Below are 21,836 nucleotides of genomic sequence, written 5' to 3' on the forward strand. Positions count from 1 at the left end.
ATTTAAGAGTTCCTATATACCCCCTAGCTACCCGGTGGTTGAAACATATGAAAGAATTATGACTAGGGAACTTTATAATTTATATAGAAGACTGCTCAATTTAAATGATAGTATTTTAACCACAGGAGAAAATGAAACATTAAAAGAACTATGAACAGATTGCAGCATAAGGGTGATGAAACCTAACAAAGGTGGGGAAATTATAATATATGAGAGTCTTGAATATAATAAAAAGATGAATGACACACTATATGATACAGGTAATTATGAATCAATCTCACTTAATGAAATTAATATTGTCTACCGAAGAATTGATTCATACCTAGAGAAATATTTAATAGACGGTAGGATTAGCAAAGAGATATATGAATTCATGACAGTGAAATATCCAAGATTAGCTACATTGGTAGGAATTCCTAAAATCCACAAAAGTATAGACAATCCCCCCTTTAGACCTATCATATCTGGAAGTGAATCAAAAACTTTCCCAATAGGAAAATATATAGATGTGAAACTTAAACATATTTATGACAAAATACCACACATGGTAAAAGATTCCTGGGAATTTTTGAAGGTATACCCTGTTGATAAATGGAGCCAAAGGCTGGTTGTTCGTCACTATAGATGTGATTGATTTATTCTCATGTATACCCAGAGAGGAAGGACTTGAGGCCTTCTCAAATAGTATCAGAAAATATTCAAATTTAGAATGGGAAGAAGTCAAACTAATCACTGAGTGCATGAGTATAGTCTTAGACAACAACTTTATCTATTTTGAGGGTGAATATTTCAAACAGACCAGGGGGGGTAGCTATGGGAGCAGCTTGTGCTCCCATATTTGCCAACCTGGTCATGTTGGATTGTGAAATGAACACTCTGTTCCCTTGTTCTTATTTCACTCATATCCAGTACTATTCTAGATTTCCTGATGACATCTACATTCTTTGGAACTCCAGTATTGAAAAATTGGAACTTTTTTTACGTGAATATTTCAAACAGACCAGGGGGGGTAGCTATGGGAGCAGCTTGTGCTCCCATATTTGCCAACCTGGTCATGTTGGATTGTGAAATGAACACTCTGTTCCCTTGTTCTTATTTCACTCATATCCAGTACTATTCTACATTTCCTGATGACATCTACATTTTTTGGAACTCCAGTATTGAAAAATTGGAACATTTTTTACAGTTCCTAAATTATAGCAATAAATATTTAAAATTCACTTGTTCATACAGTACAACTGGAATAGCATATTTGGACACTTATGTTTATGAACATGATGGAAAATGATGTCCAGAATACACAGGAAAAGCACATTTTCCAACAACTATTTGGATTATAACAGTTATCATCCCCCCAAATTAAAATATGACATATTTAAGGGTCAGTGTATCAGGGCCTGTAGAATGACTTTCGACCATACAGTGTTGGTCAGAGAATTGACAAATATAACCAATATGTTCAAAGATAGGGGATACCCGGTAGATATGATGGACAATGTGATTCAATACATTTTGGAAGAATGGCGGAAGAAATACAAACCAATATTAGTAATAGGGGGACAGTTAATGGGAGATACCCACACTAGTATGAATATTAGCACAGGGAATACTAACTAATAGTAACCATCAGAGAACATACATTATGTTATACAGTCCCTTATCTAGCACTATTACTGAATTATTGACAAAATATTGGCATCTAATAACTAGTGATACCATATTGTTAGATATGATGGGAAGAAAGCCAGGAATAGTGTACAAGATGGGTAACAATTTAAAAAGGTTATTACAAAAACATACACAATGTGATTGGAAGAATCACACATCAACGGAAAATTATACTAAGAAATGTGGAAGTTGCAGTCAATGTAACTATATTAATGAAAATAAGGAAATCAAGTTACAAAACATCATTAGAACGAGAATTAAGTTTTTAAAGGGTAGCTGCAACTCAAAAATGGTTGTATATTTGGTGATGTATAATGAATGTCCCTGTTTCTATGTGGGAAAGACAGAGAGAGCGTTAAACAAACGTATTTATGAACATAATTACAAAATGAAGAAAAAGGATTCTACTAATGCCTTATCCAGACACATAAAAACAAAGGGGCACATTAAAGGATTTAAATTTTCAATTATTGATATTGTCAAATTTGACCCCAGAGGGGGAGACCCTAAAATGCGTTTACTATTTAAGGAGGTATGGTGGCAAATTTTCTTAGATGCTACCACCTCTCCTGGGTTAAATGAAACTATTTCATTAAAACCCATCTTATTCCATTAGTATTTTAAGGTAGATTTTTAAGTTCCCTTCATTAACTCTCATTCTGATTATTTTACATCAGTTTACACTATCTTCCAATTTCTGGTATAGAAAAATATTGTCAGATACTTTTTTATTAACATTTTTTTATTAGCATTTTTATTATTTTGGGTTAGTATTGGTAATTTAATATAGCATAGATGTACTAGATTTATTACATGTATTTTGGATAGGTTAATTAGTGTTTTAGGATGGTACAACTTCATCTACACATCCGTTTATGATTACTTATTTTGTTTCATTAATTCAATAATTTATGGAATACTTAACATGGGGTGATGAAACATTTTGTTTTCATCATGGACCTTCGGTTATTTAACAATAGCTTACATGACAGCGTTTGGTTATCTTTGTGGGCAATACTACCCATGGAATAATCAGTATATATGTATTATTATCAGTGGGATAGGGAGTATGTATATTCATCACCTTAAAAAGCAAAAGCAAAAATCATTGTTTTTAGAAAGCATTCTTAACTGGTGGCAGAATTTAGGTATGATATTCCCAATAGCAGTAATGAAATTGTTAGAGCAAACCAAGCAACGTATAATTTAATAAATGGACATCCGAGGAGATAGGGATTTTATCAACAGTAAGTTAGTTATATACAGTCAATAACTAAGGATTATTATTTACAATTTATGTATAGAAAGCGAAAGTAAGTAAATTCATTATTTTTAAATTACTGTCTTTGTAAGTTTTGCAAGTGTAATAAACAGTAAATCCATATAATGTGATTACCGAATTTTAATAGAACGAGCGGTAAGGGCTTGATTGCAATTAATTGAAGACGGGAAATCTTAGTAAACACTTTAGTAAGGTTTTTTACAATTTTTTATAATTTTATAAGAATTTTATAGATATAGTTGAGGCTTTCCGCATATTATTGTAAGATGTCATTTAGTGAGACATCTAATTCTGAATTGTTGATAAAACATATATGTATATATAGTAAGTAACATCGGAGGTTCACAATATCATTTTTACAAATAATACGAGGTTTCAGACTCGTGTTCCCAATAGAAAGGTTGTTTTTAATTTTTGATATCGATGTTTATATTGTTGGTTTGAAACATTAGTGGATGAAGTTGTTTATTATGAAGTGATTTTGATGTGTGTTTACGGTGAACATAATAACAGGGCATGGTCCCTTTAATATTTTAAAACCATGTTGGCGCCAAAAAATTTATTTAAGGCGTCTCAATCTACTACACAGTGTTCTAAAGAATCCCGAGTTTCGGGTGAAAGCGCTTAACCACTGTTTGGATGTATTTTACAACTATTTGTTGGATGTACCGTTTTTATCTTCGTGTTTTGGACAATGAATGTCAGTTTTTACATTAAGGAGAGAAGCACTTTCTTCCACTTGCTACAACTAAGGTGAACAAGCACTTACTGGGGAATCCGTGCAACTTGTTTCCAATATAAAAAAAGGTATTTAACAAGATGATCATTGGTGGTGGTGGGGTAATTCCCAAATCAATAGCCATGTGAAGCAAACAAATTAAATATAGCACCGTGTGAGCTGAGACCCTGAGAAATGAGGTTGGATTAAGTTGTCAGATTTTGTGTATAATATGAAAGTAGGCATATTTAAAGCATTATTAGTCTAGAACTTTATTACTACAAGAAAAAAGAATGCCACTGAAGAAATGGGCTATGAAGTTAATACAAAATGGGGACTGTGCAAAAGTTGGCAATTGCTAACCATACTACTGCAAAAATAAAATTAAAACCAGGAAAGAGACACATGCACAAGAAATGAGTGTGAAAGTTATAACATGGAATGTAAATAGCTTGGTCAATAGGAAGAAGAGGGATATGTCAGGACTTGTCTGTATGAGTGAGGTTTCGATAACCCTGCTGTAGGAAATGCATGTGAATGACCTAGAAAGTGAGAATTTTATAAAGGAGTGTAAGAAAGAAAATAGTGATACACAGATTTGAAATATGAAAGGAGTAATGATTCTAGAAAAGGATGAATAATTTCAACCGGACGAGGTGTTCAAGGACAAAGCTGGGAGATAAGTAGCAGTTACTTGAAACTGGAGAGGGGTAAAAATTTAAATTACTTGTACCTTCCCAAAGACAGAGATACAGGAAATATTGGGTTTCCAACAGTAAGTGGTGTTAATGGCATGAGAATGGAACACGGTAACAGAATTTGCAGATTGTCAGGAGGCCCAAAACAGAGGTAATTACAAGTAAAAGGAAGAGTCTTATACAGTTACTGCCAGATGTAAACATAGTATAGGGCAGAGGGAAGTAGGGGATAATATACCTATTACTCAGGCACAACACTTTGGTAAAAATAGCATCAAGAGCTTGTAGTTTGTGCTGTAAAATTAAACCATGATTGGACAGCGCATCTGATAATTATATTAGATCATGCACCGAGGGTCATATGGGAGTTGGGAAGAAGGAATAGGGGATAGAACTGGCATTTTCCTACTTATTTTGTTGCAAAAAAAAAAAGGGACAAAAAACAGGTAAGTGGACAAAAAATTAAAAGGAAATATAGAAACATTTCAGAATAAGGATATAGAAATCCGTAAAAGATGTTATGGCTGAGAAGAAAGAAATTCTAGTGATGATGGTATAAACTAGAAAGTGACATGGCATTAGATAAAAGGCAGGTATATAGGGGCGCAACATAGAATCACAGAGTTGCAAAATGAAGAAAGGGAAGGAGATGTAGGAAAATATACAAGAGGTTAAACAACAAATGTTGGACCATTTAGATGGGATGAATGAGAACAAAGTGGCTGCCTTAAGGTTGGTGTTTTTAGAGAACAACCCAAGATGTACAAGAATGTTAGCACTGAGACAACAACAACAAGTTAGATCTCACACATCAAAGTTGAGGGACCCAGGTATAGACAAGATAGAGAAATCAGAAAGATTGATAAGATTTTGGAAAATTAGTAGAAAGACCTTTATACATCGATGATAGAGGTAAAAGGAACCGGAGGACAAGTAAGAGAGTACTTAAGGGTCATAACCTCCCTAAGCTATCGGAGGAAGATTAATTGACATTGGTAAGACCAATTGCAGAGTTAGATATTTGCCTGTATTGGGGGAAGTAAAGGTGGGAAATTGAGTTTTTTGAAAAGTGAACAACTGCCAGTGTAATTTAAAATGTCCACCATGCATCAAGGTTGTGCAGACTGTCATAAATAATTGTGGTTAATAGAAGAGTTATGCAAGTACTTGAAAAGCCTGATTAACATGGTTAGGGCATTGGCTTATTAGACTATTGCTAATCTCTGAAAAACAATCTGTACAACTTTTTAAGCCTTTATATTAATCAAGTTTTATAACAAGTATGTAATACTGTGTATTTTTTTTTAATCAGGGATTTGAAAGGAACAAATGGAGTGCACCTGACACCATGCGAAAATTGTGGTTGCTCTTTGCTGGATGTGCCAGTATTTCAGTATTCCTTATGTATCTTGGTACTAAACTGATTTCACCTTTCAGAGGTCAGAATGGTAGGTTATCACAGAAAACATATTAAGTCTTCGAAGTGAGCCAGTAATTGCATTTTGCAGATTACTGAAAAAACAATCATTGCTGTGCCAGTGTTCTGTGATTTCACATTTCAATAATCATTGTATTGAGCCTGCATTCGCATTTGTGTTTTCTTAAATCAGGAGCAACTACTCCATCATAGAGTCACTGAATAATTAACAGAATGATTATCACTGCTTGTCTTCATACCACTTAGAACAGGACTTAACTGCCCTGAAAATGGGATTTGCATCACTTCACAAAGCATAGACTTTGTAGATTTGACCAGGTTGCATTCTGTTATATTGACACACCTACAGGTTGTACATAGTTGCATGCAATATTCATGATCATTTTTATTTTTGAGCTATGGTGTTTGACTGAGGTTTCACAATGTAAAGCCTGTTTGTGTTTTCTTTTTTTTTTTTTTTGCATTGGATAATTATTGCATGTATCACTGTGCACTCTAATTATTGACACTTTCCATTGCAGTCACTATGTTTAACTGTTTACAAAACTGTGGCTTTCTTCATTTAGCTCCTTTGAAAATGGCTATCTATTCTGACTCTTAAGTACATAATAAATGCTAATGGTGGAGTTTACTTTTTACTATTAACTACAGTGTAACATTCATCTTAGTCTGTAATTCATTTTCTGTTTCTGTAATGAGCAGTTGCATTGTACAAAATCTTATGTAAGTTGACATTTGTGTATTTCTTATACTGAAAAGTGAGACAACAAACATTTTCCCAAACTGGCTAATAAGTAGTGATTATAAGTAATGTGAATGGTGTCATATAGGCAATTACATTGTAAACTATGTCTATTGTCTATTGTGTAAATTATTCTTTTGTTAAGGATGTAAGTGCACTTGCCCAGAACATTTTTTCTGCAGTGACCCATGTCATAAGGCAAGCAGGACTACCAGTAAATTAAGTTGTTATATGCATAAAATGCCAAATAGCGCCATGAAATACAATCAGATGTCCACATTACAGAGTTGATAAAGCAGAAAATGTAAACACTTTTACATAAGGTCACTAGTAACCAAATAATGTCCGTAGTTCAGTAACTTAAGAGTAAATACTCAGAACTCTTCCATTAAGATGTTAAAGAAGGGACTCCCAGAAAGTGGCATGTATCTTGGCACTTCTGGTTATAGTGGGGCAATCATCCAATATCAAACAGCCGAGAACAGAAAAGAAAGGTGGTCTTAGAGACTTTGAATGTCGGATCAGCATTGTGGTTAGAGGTGAGGTTGTGGGTTTTTATATGCTGGAATGGTAGCCAAAGGAGTTCAGATTTCCCTGTGGCAGGATGACACCCCCCCCCCTCCTTAAGAAGAATCTGTGAGTTTTTCCACAAATGGTATACAGTGATGGGCATTGGCTGTGGAGAGCAGAATCATTTGGTCTGTTTTGTGTCTTTTTTTTTTTTTAAGTGAGAAATACTTAAGGGTACATTAACTTAAATCTTCATGGATTTCGGGAGAAATCTGATGAGCCTGTTCCATAACCTCAGCCAAAATTAATCCTTTTGAGAGGGGACCTGGTCAGTCTGCATCCTTAAATATCTAAAATGGGAGACAGCCCAGATGACAGTTCCATTTGGCCCCAAAACTGTTCCCTGTTTGACAACAGCATACTGGATTTTTGCCATGGTGACAGGAAAGTTTTACTTATGGACTGGTCTTGAAGGTCACTGGTGCCCACTTCAAGGAGATCCCATGTAATGTACAGTAGTGCAAATGTTATTTATTTAGTTTATTTTCTGTTTGGCTACCAGGTAGGTTGACTGGACAGGAACCCCTTTTCAGCTTTGACCCTGGCTAAGAAACCATAAACAGTGCAAATAAACTGAAGTTATGCAATTCAAATATTATGGAGTTAGGTTTACCTAGTTGTAGAACTTTAGAAAGTTCAGATGTAATACATTTTTATAAAGTAGAATAGTATACAGTTCTTATACATTTCTAGTAGGTTATCAGGTTTACATTAGGTTTTATCAGTTTACATGAATTGTCATACAGTTTGTTTACTTAAAATTGTTTCTTGTAAAGGTTTAAAACTGAATTTCTGTGAAAAACTCAAGTGCAAATTAGTGAAAAACAGAGATTACAGATATAATCCTAGAGAATAATAAGAGCACAGGAGTAATGAAGAATTAAATGACAAAAAAGCACAGTTGAGAGACTGTTTTAATTTTTAGAAATGTAAGACTTTCAAAGAGTTTATCTAATGTCCCTAAAGCATCTACAAGCAAACTCCTTGAAGTGATGCTTAGAGAGGGGCATACTTGATGTTTGCTTCAGCTGTCATTTTGTTCCAGAGAGCTGGGCCAATTCGCGAATAGGCTTTTTTGCCAATGGCTTAAATGGGGACAGTTGAGTGATATTAAGTTCTCCTGATAATTTCTTAGGGAGTAGGACTGTTCCTTGATTGGTAGTTTTCTTTTCGTGGGATCGGGATCTTTCATTTAGAATGTTATATAGTGAAGTACATAGAAAATACGTGAGCCTTTCATTAATGGGTAGCCAATTTAGCTCATTTAAATAGATACTGTGGTGCACATGGGCACCTGCAAATAAGGCAGATCTGGTAGTTTTATTCCCAGCAACTTGTAGTCTTTGTGTGGTATAAGTAGAGTGCAAAAAGAATAGAAGACAATGTTCAGATTTAGTGAGAAGGACATTCTTAGGGCATTTTGAGCAGTAGGAAATGGTAGATGTGGTATCCTGTAGCAGAGTTTAAGTTGTGAGAGGACTGTATTAATGATATGATAATGTTGCTTTTTGCAGTTAATTTGGAGTTCATTTTGGTTAGAGAGTTGACAAGACATCAGATAATGATTGCTGGAATTGATATTGCAGGACTGTGGGACATCTGTTTGCCTGGATTAATAATGTATTTATTTGTTTTACATTTGTTGACTGGGCTAGTCTAACTGGATATACGTCCATTTTCAGTAGAGGCCCAGGGAGAAAAGCTCCACATAAAAACAAAACAAAAACAAACAGAACATTGCAACTTAAGTTACAGTTCACTTGTCAGACAAAACACTTGCTTACATGGTAACTTAGCAATAATGATAGATAAAAAAAATTAAAACAAAATAGAAAAAGTTTATTTTTATTTTGTGGACCAAACAATAATAGAAGAAAAGAGTATTCAGAAGAAAGACAGAGATTCCCAAATCAAAGTTGTAAATATGGCATAAGAGAATAGATAGTTATTTACAAGGTAGGGAGACTTAGATAAGGACAGTAACTGATCTGTAAGGCAGTAACGTGTTCATACAGTCTTTCCTGGGTACTGTTTTTACAGTCTTTCCTGGGTACAATTAGTTTAACCTGGAAGGTAGTGGTCTTAAAGTGGCTATGAAATGAGTAGTGTTTAGTGCTATAACCTAGGATAACAGGAAGAGAAATTTTAGCCTGGGTTAGTACAAGGACATAGGCATTGGGTTGTAAAGTTTATTTTAAGTTTCTTTTTAAATAGCGCAGTTGAATAAAGGGATGCGAGTCACCAGGAAGTAGGTTCCAGCTTTTTCCCACAGTGTTGGAGAAAAGGGAGTCCCCTGCTTTATTGTTGGGTTTTTTTTAGATACCAGTAGTTTATTTGCTGAGCATAGGTTTGTAAGATTTTTATATGGGGTGATTAGACTCATGAGAATTGGTGTGCTGCCTGGGTGATAAAGGGTTTTATGGGCAATAATAAGTTGGTGGAATAGAATTTGATTATGCAGTTCCAGCCAACCCAGTTGTTTCAGATTTTGGCAGTGGTGGGTTCTAAAAGGGGAGCCAGTAGCAAATCTGGCAGTGTTATTGTAGGAGATTGCCAGCTTGTTGAGGTTGCTTTTAGATATATTAGTGTATATAGGAGAGGCATAGAAGAGATATGAGATAAGGTGAGTGTGGAAAATAGCAGTTATAGCTATGGGAGTAAGGAAGGGTTTAATTGTATAGAGGGAGCCTAGTTTTCTGTTAACTGATTTTATTGTGGTGTTGATATGAGTGTCATAGTTAAGGTTGTGGTCAATAGTTACTCCTAATAGTTTGGTGGTAGTGTCAGGAGATATGAATGTGCCATTAATAGATTTGATGATGAAGTAAATTGGGGTGGATTTTTGTGTGGGAGTAAAGAGCAATAGTTTAGTCTTTTTGGGGTTAAGGAGGAGACAATGCTGTAAAAAACATTCTTCTACTAACTCAAACACATTTTGGGTGAGGGACTGCAGTTCAGATGGACCAGTAGTGGAGCAAATTAATATGGAGTCGTCTGCATATTGCATGTATGTAGCTTGGGGAATATTTACAGTTAGATCATTAATAAAAATTGAGAATAGAAGAGGACCTAATATAGAACCTTGGGTTGCACCAAGGGTGACAGGAAGGTGGATGGCTAGACTGTTAGCCCAAAGCACTGCCTGTTATCTAAGTAGGACTTGAACCACTGTAGTGCTTGAGTATCAAGTGAGAGGGACTTAAGAATATTTAACAGTAGCTGATGGTTGACCATGTCACATGCTTTTGAGAGATCAATAAAGATTGCAGAGGACAGGGTGTTATTACGGTTTTTGTTAATGTGGTCAGACAATGATAGGAGAGCAGTTGTGGTACTATGGAGCTGTCTAAAGCCATGCTGAGAGTTGGCTAATAGTCTCTTCTGGAGAAGATGGTCTAACAGTTGATGGTGGATGCATTTTTCCATAATTTTAGCTAAGAGAGAGGGAGAGTAGGGCAGTTGGACGGAAGTTGGAAAGTTCTGTTGAGTTGCCACCTTTGTGTAGAGGGATTATATGGGAGATTTTCCAGATGGATGGGATGGTACCTTTTGTTATGGTTCTATTTATTAGGATTGAAATAGGGTAGGAAGTAACTTTAGCTGCTATTTGCAGATATTTAGCAGGTAATAGGTCAGCAGAGGGGGTATATGGTTTGAGAATTTAAAGAAGGGTACAGATAAGGAGTGTAGGAACAGGTTGTAGATGGAATGTAGGTGGTAAGTTATTTGAGGAGGAGGGCAGATTAGAGGATACAGGAGGTAGATAGTTAGCAAGTGACTGGATGACTTTGGTAAAGAAGAAATTAAAGGTATCACCAATTTGTTTGGGAGTTTCTTGGGCTATTCCTGATGGGGTTGGTGTCTTTCAGTGGCCTGGATGTAGGAGTCTATTGATACCTGACCAGAATTTTTGTGGTTTGTGCTGGTTGGTCTGTTGAAGTTGAAAGTAGAAGTTTCTTTTATCTAATAGTATTGATGCTTTAGTAGTATTTCTAAGCTGTTTAAATTTTAAATGATCAGATGGGTCTTTAGTAGTACGCCATTTGGCCCAGAATTTATTTTAGTAGAATTTTTTTGCGTAGTTTCCTTAGTTAGCCATAGAGCAGTTTTTGTCCTGTTACTAAGAGTACAAGAAGGGGCATAGTAGTCCAAGCTTTCTGGGAACTTATTGAAGTGTGTCACTGCTTCCCGTAGCTGGAGGTGTTTTAGCGGTGACCCAATCGCACACACTAAGTTCATTTTGGAAGTGTTCAGGGTTAAAATGTTTATTGGAGCGAGTAGTTCTATAAGTTGAAGGGTAGGGAATATTACACTTTTGTCTAATTATATAAGTTAGTGATCACTAATGTCGTCTGGTAAGATGCCTGCCACATATGTTAGGGACTGAGTATTTGTTAGAATTCAATCTAAAGTGCTTTCTTTATTGGTAGGTTTGTGGATTCTGGTGGGTGAGGTGGTAGTTTGGGAAAAGCCATGTAGGTTTATGTAATTAGTCTGGTTATCAGTATTACAGCTATTCCAGTCTACATTAAAGTCACCTAACACTATGGTTTCTTGTGGATAGTTTGTGGAAAGCCAGCTAAGGATATTTTCTAGGGAGGTGATGTTATTACCTGGAGGAAGATAGGAGCAAATAATGTAAATAGGAGCAAATAATGTAGATGGATTGACAAGTGTTTAGTTGAAGCTTAGTGATAAGAATTTCAGTATTGGTATCAGATGGTGGGTGGATATCTAGTAAAGTGACTAGGAGCCCTGCTTTATATATTAAGGCTACTCCCCCACCTTTTTTGTTAAGGCGATCCACTCTTAAAATGTTGTATCCTGGAGGGGTGATTTCATGGTCTTGGGTTGCTGGTTTTAACCATGTTTCGGTTAGGCATAGGATGTCAAAGTCATGTAAATCCAGTAGTGCATGAAGGTGAGTCAGTTTATTATTTATACTTTGTATATTTAGGTGAGCTATGAAGAAGGAGTTAGGAGGCCTTGTAGGGGTGTGAAAGGTAGAGGGTGAGGGTCTAACTGGGTTAGCAGGACTATTATTGGTAGGGCATGGGTTGGGATGAATGTCACCATCCAGTAGGAGGTGTTTGTGTAGTTTGTGTGCGTGAAGTAGGGGATGATTCAATATGTATTGGGTTATTTTGACTTGGTAGTGTTTATAGGTAGTATGGATAACTCTATGATACTTTGGGAGAAGATAGCTGGTTGTAGATGTTATGTTGATGTGTTTAAGGGTGGCTGATATAGGTGGTAGGGATGTTTCTTTAGAGGGCTGGTGGAAATCAGAGTAGTTAAGATGTTCATAGGTTGTTAGGATATAGGGAAGGTACAGGAAAGGAAGAAGGCAGAAAGTGTAGGGGTTTGAGATAGGCTTTGTGATGAAGAAGTAATAAGGTAGAGAGTGATAGGTGAAGTATGTAATGAAGTTGGAGGAGTGATGGAGTGTGGCGGGAATCCCTTTAAAGCGATGTATCATCTACTTAGAGGTTAAGGTTTAGTTCAGGTAAGTCAGAAGAAATATCATTAATAAATAGAGAAAACAACAATGGGCCTAGAATAGAGCCTTGTATCTGTATTTTAGTGGACAACTGTTTGCTAGAGTAAACGTGAAATGTGGTACTGCCAAAGTATTTATGGAGCCAGGCAATGACTTTTTCTCCTAAGCTGACTTTTTGTAGTTTAGCAAGCAGAATTTTGTGATAAGCATTTAAAAGGCATGGGTCATGTCCACAATAAGTAAATAGTTGTAAGAAGGCCATCATTTAGGTTGTTATTGATTGTGTCAGATACTGAGAGTATAGCAGAGGTTGTGCTGAAACCATTATTGAAGATTGCATAAATACTGCAGTATTACAGCATATAAACAAGTGGAAGTCTAGGAAGTTTTTGTTTAATATGATTAATAAACAGAATAAAGAGTTTTGCGGTCCCAAAACGGAATCCTTTAGAACTTCTGACCCAACTTTGCAAGTGCCATGCTCTAGGATGCAACCTTCACTTGGGTAGCTTTGACTGCCAGATAATAGTGAATCTGCTGGTAGCCACCACCAGGGCACAAAGGGATCCCTGACACAGATGACCTGAGATTGATTAGCAGTCTGGGCACTGGTTGGATGAGAGACAGAGATTGGGAGAGAGAAAAACACATCATGTTTTGTGAAAACCTTATTCTGGTTAGAGAACTTGCAGTTTTAGTAAATTCATTCAGTTACATTTAGTAATTTATTTTAAACTTCATTAAGAAAGTGACATGGGTACATGCACAGTAAAAGAAAAGAAAATGGAAAACATACTAACATTTATTTTGTCATTGCATGCGAGTACATTATAACAATTTTCTTCACTTAGCATTATGCAACTTGATCAGTTCCTGCCCTCTCTTAAATTTTACTCGTCCTCTTGAAATCTGTTCTACTCTACGTGTATTCACACAAATTCCATCAGTTTCTATGTAATTTTTTCTTCCCTTTTCTAAAGATCCCACTTCTAATTTTTCTATATCCTTTTCAATACTTCAGTTACATTTGGTTTAGATTTTGATTGTGATTTTCTAGTTTTGTTTTTTTCCAGCTAATATCATTAATCTTAGCAAGGGTGTACTATATGTCTAGGCAAGTCATTGTTTTCATTATTCACAGATATTTACTTTTTCCTGTATTATACTGTTTGAACTCTTAACTGCAAATGTGTCCAAATGCTGTCTTTTCTAATAGTACTTTAGGTCCACCATCATGCTGGGTCCAAAATGATTATTCAGTGACGTTCTGTTTCTTGGAATTTTCCCCATGTCTTTTTGTGATGTGTACAGTCCATTTTTTGGTAAGCTGATTTGGTCTTTATGACTTGCCGTCTGTTAGAGAAAACTTGGGTTCTGGTCTCAGACCATTCTGTTATGATGGCTAGAGTCTTCCTTGGGACACTTGTTTTCCCCCTTGACTGATCTTTAGGTTTAGATTTTTCACCGATTCCCTTCTTTTTCATTTTGCAAACAAAAATCCAGCCACTGCACGGAGTGGGTACTTTTAGCAACAAAAATTAATTTTGTGGACGTATATCAGTATGTATTGAAGATTTTTGCCTCTACATTTGCAGCACGAATTTGAGCAGATACTTAAAAATAAGTTGATTCATTTGGCCATTGTAAATTTTAATCCCAGCATTCTGCGATGACACTCGTCTTGTTAGTTTGTGTGTTCACAAAGGTGTTATAGATTCATAAATTCAGAGGTAATTATTAGGCATGTGGTCCTGGAGAACACTGAGGAGCTGAGCCCAGTTTTGCAGTTGTACCCGATTATTGTCTGGTTAAGTGAATTTCCCAGATATGCAAAGTAGACAGATGCAGGCTGATGGAATCACACCCTAGATTATGGGAAACAGCTCATTAAGAGCACATAGCCTTATTCCTTTGATCTACCAGATATGTAGTGCATGGTGGAACTTTATATAGCCTATTACTGTTACAGCAGAGCCATCTAAAATGAACAGTGTTTCAGAATAAAAGATTGCAAGGTGGTATTCCAGAGAATATGAAATGCATACAAGCAATCCACTGAAAGAAAATCATAAGCTCAGCATGTGTAGTAGTCTCCAGACTCTTATTGTTGAGGACTAAACCTCTTGTATCATGATGACAGTAAGTTTAGATAAAGAAGTGTCTTGATAGCAGATACTCTTGGATATGATACCTTATTCCACACCAACTGGAGTTTTCTTCCTAGTCTCTGACTCAGAGCTAGAGTCCCTGGTTGTTTACTTGCCTTATCACCCCATGAAATGGTAATAGCTTGCTGGTGAGTGTAGTCCTGCAGCTGTTTCCATGTACCTGCTAGGCCTTTAGCAGGCCTGTGTTGGCACTAGACCTTCACAGTCCTTTTGATATCAGGTGGGAGTAGCTACATTGATGTGGAAGGCCTTATTGTTTAGGATTGAAACCTCTGCTGGCCTATCTGACTCTGGCATCCTCTTTTATTTTTGTACTCTGAGTGTTGCCACCAACTTTCCCACTGCTTAGATCTTGTGCTTCATTACTTTGGTGAATGTAAGTCAGTCTCTTGGTAACTGATTTGTGGATTCTCTTTTTTTTCACATACCCAACAAGTAGATTGTAAGTGTCCAAAGACAACAGTTATGTCCAATTCAAGAAAATGTGAATCGTCCCTCTTGATTGCAGACAAAACGACCTCTCTTTTGACTTTGGTGCCCCCTGATAAAGTCCTTTTTCTCCTTGACGAGTGAAGCATAGAGTTTAGGGAGTTCCTTCATAAGAAGTCAGACATCAAAGATCCCACCCTTTTGACCTAGAGCACCCCCTTTATGAGATGCTTAGCCCAGGTAGACACCCTGCTGTTATAGGCCCCCATTGACAACTCTTGCCTAATTGTAGTTCACATTGAGGCTGGCTGTTTTGTTATCTCTATGCTACCATATGGGACACATGGCCCCCCACCAACTGCTGCATTCTCTTGAGTAAGGATTCCACAGTCTTGGACAGTAGTTCTTTGTGGCTTTTTAACACTTCACATTCACCTTGTTGGGAGATGAGTTTTGGCAGTGATCCCCAGGCTACTGCTGTTAGCAGCTAGGCTGACCTTTGCAGAGGCCACTTTTATTTGCCTTTATCTCTGGGGAGGTGTTTGAGTGATTCATTGTTTTGTGGATACTGCTGCTTTGCCCTGGGACAGCAGCTGTTGGCACAGGTCAGCTTGGCATTGCCTTTCCTCTTTAGGTGATAAAGTCCATAAAGCTCTCTTGGATGCCCCATTCCAAATGAAAGCTGTCTACAGAAATGCCTCCTTGAAATGACAGGGATCTCCAGGTCAAGTGTGAGTTTTTTTACTGCTGCTGCTGTTGAGTTCCCTTCTTTATACTTGTTTGATGGCCATTCCTGGTTCTCTGGGCTGGAGTTCTTTTTGCCGGCTTGGAGAAGGAAACAGGAATGGCTTATGGGATATTCCTTTCCCAGAGCCTCTAACTGAGTAAACCTACACAGTAGCTTCTTGATTCGCCATTGGCAATCCTGATCTTTCTTCCCACCTGCGGGGGGAGGGCTTCACATATGACCCACCGTGGCCTGTGATTACATAGGGTTAACTGTATTTTGGAAGTAGTCTCAAGTAGTCACATTCAAGAGTTATGAGATCTACCCTAGCCAGGCCACCCTAAGGTGGCTGGGAACTACCTGAGCTCTTACTGGCACATTTAGATTTGTGTGAAGGAGAAAAACTGGTGCGACGGCCAAGCAATATTCAAATATTAAAAGTGTGAGATTCAACTTGCTTTATCATACAGGCTAAGATGTTCTTCGTGTTTCACTGTTGCAGTCATTGCATTTGGGTTATCTGCTTACAGGTAGGCCTCAGCCGGTCTGAATATCAAAGTCTTGGATTACTGCGTCGGATGCTGTCTCTTCTTCCATGACGTCAGGTCATCAAGGGCATAAAACATGCAGTCAACGCCATTACATCAGCCTTTCTTGCCGTGTGGTGCCCGAAGCAGAAGCAGTTCGCAAGTGCCGGTCGGCCAACTCCTGAAATTTTTGTTTTTGAGTATCAGAGTCGAAGTCTTCAAAAAAAGCTAGGTACCCTGTTGGGGATCCTTTTTCTTGTTCTTAACCAATGTCAATAAAAGTTAACAATTGTCTTACCTGTAGAAAGCAAATACCTCATAAAGATTTTCATTCATACTGCATTCCTTGCTTAGGCCCAGAACACGACGTCCCTCGCTGTTGTTTTTGTGCCTTATTCAACCCCCGAACTATTTGTCGTCAGTCTATTTTCGCAGCAAATTATTTTGGTACTCTGTTTAACTGTCCAGAAATGGCTTTGGTAAGCAATCCGACTACCAGTAGTCCAAAAAAAGTAAGGATAAAGACAGACAGACCACTTAGGTCCAAAACTGCCGATGTTGCTTCCGTTAAGCTAGTCACCAGTTTGTTGGTACTTCGCAGCCCCTGATACCAGCTACTTCAGATTCGCAGGCCTCTACTGAGACCCATTCGGAGTCTGGTATGCCACGAGATGCTTCTTCGACTATGGAACCTGCGGATGTCTCTACCTTGGATGGGTCCGGAGCCGCTGTGCAGGCACCTGCTTCTGAGGGTTTATTCAGACCTACAGATTTGCATTTTAAACAGACACCATCTTCTTCATCAAGGCCTAAAACTCGACCCACGCCTAGAAAACTGCCATCCAAACAACATGGTCAGGCCCATATGCCTAAAAAACAAATGCTTAAAATGGCTGAAGACCTTTTTACTTTAATTAGGGGAAGTCAGCCTTCTCCCTCTAAGAGACCTAGAACTGATTTTCCTTCTGATTCTTCTGATCAGGACTCTGAAATTTCTGTTTCTTCTGATTACCAGGATTTGCCCTTCTCTACCTATGAGGATTCTGATGCAGAGGATTCCATTCCCTCTGCTTCCCCTCCAGAAGATTTTTTCTTTTGGTGAAACCTTGCACACTCTTAGGGAGCATTTCCACTGGGAAAGCCAGGATTACTCTGACTCCAAAAAGAGGCTTATGGAATTCTTACTCCTCCCTCAACACAGGCCTTTAGCTATCCCTCCTATTCTGGACATTGTAGATGATACCTTCTTGGAATCTTGCCTGGCCCCAGACACTTTACCTCCAGCTCCCAGAAAACCTGATGGGTATTACAGATTATCTGACTCTCACAAGTTCCTCTTCAAGAATCCTACTGCGGATCCAGAGACCATTTCCCAAGGACCAAAGAGCAGTAAGGCTACTGCTGCCAAAAACCCTACCCTAAGGGTGGGGGTAAATAGTAGCATTTTTGTTTTTTTGGGGTTAAGGATAAGCCGTCTTTGTAGGAGCCAGTTTTCAACCGTACTAAAGTTCATTTGGGTTAGTGACTGAAGTTCTGATTGAGATGCAGCAGCGCATATGAGGGTGGAGTCGTCAGCATATTGGATACAGTCAGCTTGAGGAATTACAGAATGAAGGTCATTTGTAAAGATGGAGAAGAGTAATGGGCCTAATATAGATCCTTGCTGGACCCCTAGAGTGACTGAGACGTGGGAGGATAAAGTATTTTCCCATAGTACAGCCTGTTGCCTGTTATGTAGGTATGATTGGAACCACTGTATAGTATGGTTGTCCAATGACAGGTTTCTGAGTGTGTCTATAAGGAGGTGGTGATTCACCATGTCAAATGCTTTGGACAGGTCAATAAAAACAGCTGAGGATAGAGTATCAATATTACGATTACTGTTAATATGGTTAGTGAAGGATAAGAGAGCAGAGGTGGTGCTATGAAATGGTCTAAAGCCATGTTGACAGGGTGCTAATAAATTGTGATCGAGTAGGTAGGTTAACAGTTGTATGTGTGTACATTTCTCCATTATTTTTGCCAAAGGAGATAGAATAGCTATGGGCCTATAATTGGACAACTCTTTGGAGTTACCACCCTTATGCAGGGGAATAATGTGAGAGACTTTCCAGATTAGGGGAATAGATCCTTCAGAAATAGTTCTGTTAATGAGGATGGATATGGGGTAGGCTATGACTTTAGCAGCTTTTTGCATGTATTCTGCAGGTAATTTATCAGCAGAGAGAGTAGTGGGTTTAAGTTTCTGTATGAGGTTACAGATAAGTGAAGTGGGCACTGGCTGAAAATGAAATTGATGAGAATTATTGGTAAAGGTTGTGGCAGAGCCTGGGGTGTTAGGGGATAGCTGGTTGGCTAGGGGATTGTATGGTTTCAGTGAGAAAAGTATTAAATGAGTCAGCTATTTGGATGGGATTGTTGTGATCAGAGCCAGAGGGAGAGGGAATATTTGAGCATCCAGGGTGTAGGAGGTTACTGATACCTCGCCAAAAGTTTTGGGGATTATTTTGGTTGGTTTGTTGTAGTTGGTAGTAGTAGTTTCTTTTATCGGCTAATATGGCTTTTTTGTTTCATTTCTTAGCTGTCTGAATTGCAGGTGGTCTGAGGAGCTTTTTGTTGAGCGCCATTTGGCCCATTGTTTATTTCTTTGGAGGATTTTTTGTTTGGTCGTTTTGGTGAGCCATGGTGCCGGTTTGGTTCTAATTCTAACTTTGCATAATGGGGCATGGCTGTCTAAAATGGTTAGAAATTTAAAGTATTTCACGGCATTATTTATCAGGAGGTATTTTCAGGGGTGACCAGTCACAGGTGACTAGTTCAGCTTGAAAGTGAGCAGGGTTAAAATTTTTGGTAGTGCGAAAAGTTCTACAGATGGTAGAGTTTAGGATGACAGTTATTACTAATTCTTTTAGTTACCGTTTTAATATTAGCAATGGAGTATGCCATGATGCCCCCTTTAACCCTGTTAGTTCAGCCTCTATATTGAACTTCTCTTTTAGATGTAGTATAAAATTCAGTTTTCAACATTCCATCCCACCAATGTTCTAACATCCTGTATACTGCATTTTCTGATTTAATTAAGATGGATAAATCATTTGTATTCCCACTTATAATTTTTTAGACATCACCATTTTAGAAAATCTACATGTATATAAAGTACACACATATTTTGAAGTGCCCTACAGAAGCGAGTCACTGTCAGATACACAGAGTAATTTAAATAAATGCTGGTTATGCATTCAAAATTATATACATAGCTGGACTAATATGAAATTTACTTTTTGTCTAAAATAGCTATGGTTAAAATGAACATTTCTCCCAAAATTATTTTCTGTTTTAGATCCCTAAACTGCTTCATACATAAAGCATTCTTAAATAAAACAGAATCTAATCTTTCAGAATTTATCTAGCACCCTTAACTATTCAAGATAAAATATAACAGGTTAGCTGCAGCAAAAAACAGGGTGGATTTAATTTACCAGCTTTCAGTCTTTCTTACCTGATATCTAGAGTACAAAGATTTGGATTCCCGCATGGGCAATGATTTGGCATATCAAATGCATTCCATTTATATAGATTAACAGCATAAAAAATCTAAAAATATATCACATTTTCAAAGAAACAAAAGATTTTCACGGACTAATGAACTATTTAAACTTAGAAGAAGAACTGAATTATCTCCAGCCTGTTAATCTAAACCCTAATGTTAAATTAAGCAATTACTCTGTTGATTTAATGCTACTTGATTTAATCCTACTCTCTTCTGCCATCTTCATTGACCTCTCCAAAGCATTCGATATGGTTAACCACTCTTTTTTAATCAATACTCTTGAATCCCTATCTTTTGATATCCCTGCCATTAGATGGTTTACTTCTTATCTCACTAACAGAAAACAGGCTGATGTCCTTCAAGGATGCATCTGCAGTCTTTACAAATGGGTTGTCCTGTCGTCAGGCAGCCCTTCGGTCGGCCGGATTCCAAAGTCTGGGTCTGGCTTCGGCTGGTGTCGCACTTCACCCGACGTCATTGCGGCAGTTATTTGGGTATAAAGGCATCAGCCGACGCCATTTTCCCCAGTCTTTCTTGCCGCGTGGCGCCCGAAGCAGAAGCTGTTCGCAAGTGCCGGTCGGTCAGATCCAGAGATTACTACTACCGAATACTACTTCCAAGACTTCTAAAAAGCTAAGTACCCTGTTGGGGACCCTTTCTTGCCTCAGCCGATGTCAGAAAAAGTGAATAACTGTTTAACTTGTGGGAAACAAATACCTCATAAAGATTTCCACTCTTACTGCTTACCTTGTTTAGGCCCAGACCACGACGTAGCAGCTTGTTTAGCCTGTGCTTCTTTCAACCGACGGACGCTTAGACGTCGGTCGGAGTTTGCTGAACAGTTTTTCGGCTCAGATTTCACGTACATTATGCCGTCGGATCCTCCGACTTCACAAGTTGCTAAGAAACGCAAAGAAAAGGACCGACACTCGCGGTCCGCGGTTTCGGCCGAAACTGCGGTTAAGCAAACCGCGAGTGTCTCGGTTTCGGCCGAAACCGAGCAAGCGGTTCTAACTTCAGCCGAATCCATGACTACTACCAAGGCCCCTTCTAACCTGGTTGAATCGACCTCTGAAATCCAACCTGCTACTGTGGTTTCACAAGAGTTATCGGACACCATCCCCTTGGATGTTTCAACCCCTGCACGTGGTGCTGCTAGGCCTCCTACAGCCATGTCCATAAAGGCCTTTGCCAGGGCTAAAGCAGCCAAAACTTCTAAGTCAGTGCCTGTTAAGCCCCCCTCTCACAGGCCCAGCTCCAGTTCCCAAATGCTTACTCTGGCAGAGGATCTCATCTCTTTAATAAGGGGATCCCAACCTCATCCAGACAGGGCCTCTCAACCTCCTCCAGAAAAGAGACCTAGAGCAGAGCCCCCTGAACCAGTGTCCTCAGATGATTCTTCTGATGATTCAGACAATACAGACCATCCAGAGGCTCCTTTTTCTCCTTATGAAGACTCCGATGCTGAGGAATTGATTCCTTCTGCCTCTCCACCAGAGGAATTTTCCTTTGGGGAAACCTTACATGCCATAAGGGAGCAATTTCAATGGCAGGGGCAAGATTTCTCAGATTCAAGGAAAAGGCTTAGGACTTTTTTGCATTTACCACAACATAGGCCTTTAGCTATACCTCCAGTTCTTCCTGTTGTAGATGATGCATTTAATGATGCTTGCACTGCTCCTGATACTTTACCTCCAGCCCCTGCTAAGCCCGATAGGTTCTACAGGGTCCCGGACACACATCACCATTTATACAAGGCCCCTTTTGCAGATCCCGAGACTATCTCCCAGGGGCCTAAGGCAGTAGCTTCGACCTCAGT

The 21,836-nt window shown here is 38.3% G+C and overlaps 1 protein-coding gene across 5 annotated transcripts in view; it reads left to right on the top strand.

Annotated features, from left to right (window-relative positions):
- Positions 1 to 21,836, top strand: part of CHST10 (carbohydrate sulfotransferase 10) — a 1,890,555-nt gene that overhangs the window by 397,820 nt on the left and 1,470,899 nt on the right. For 4 of the 5 annotated variants that reach the window (XM_044071078.1, XM_044071079.1, XM_044071080.1 and 1 more), the window contains exon 2: positions 5,679 to 5,814. In XM_044071078.1, coding sequence (XP_043927013.1) covers positions 5,679 to 5,814 — 136 coding nt within the window. Of the gene's footprint in view, positions 1 to 5,678; positions 5,815 to 21,836 lie in introns of those variants that run through there. The other variant, XM_044071077.1, reaches the window with a different exon arrangement.

This window comes from Protopterus annectens, chromosome 5.part0 (genome assembly GCF_019279795.1).
Source record: "Protopterus annectens isolate FY-2018-M chromosome 5.part0, PAN1.0, whole genome shotgun sequence".
Classification (NCBI taxonomy): domain Eukaryota; kingdom Metazoa; phylum Chordata; order Ceratodontiformes; family Protopteridae; genus Protopterus; species Protopterus annectens.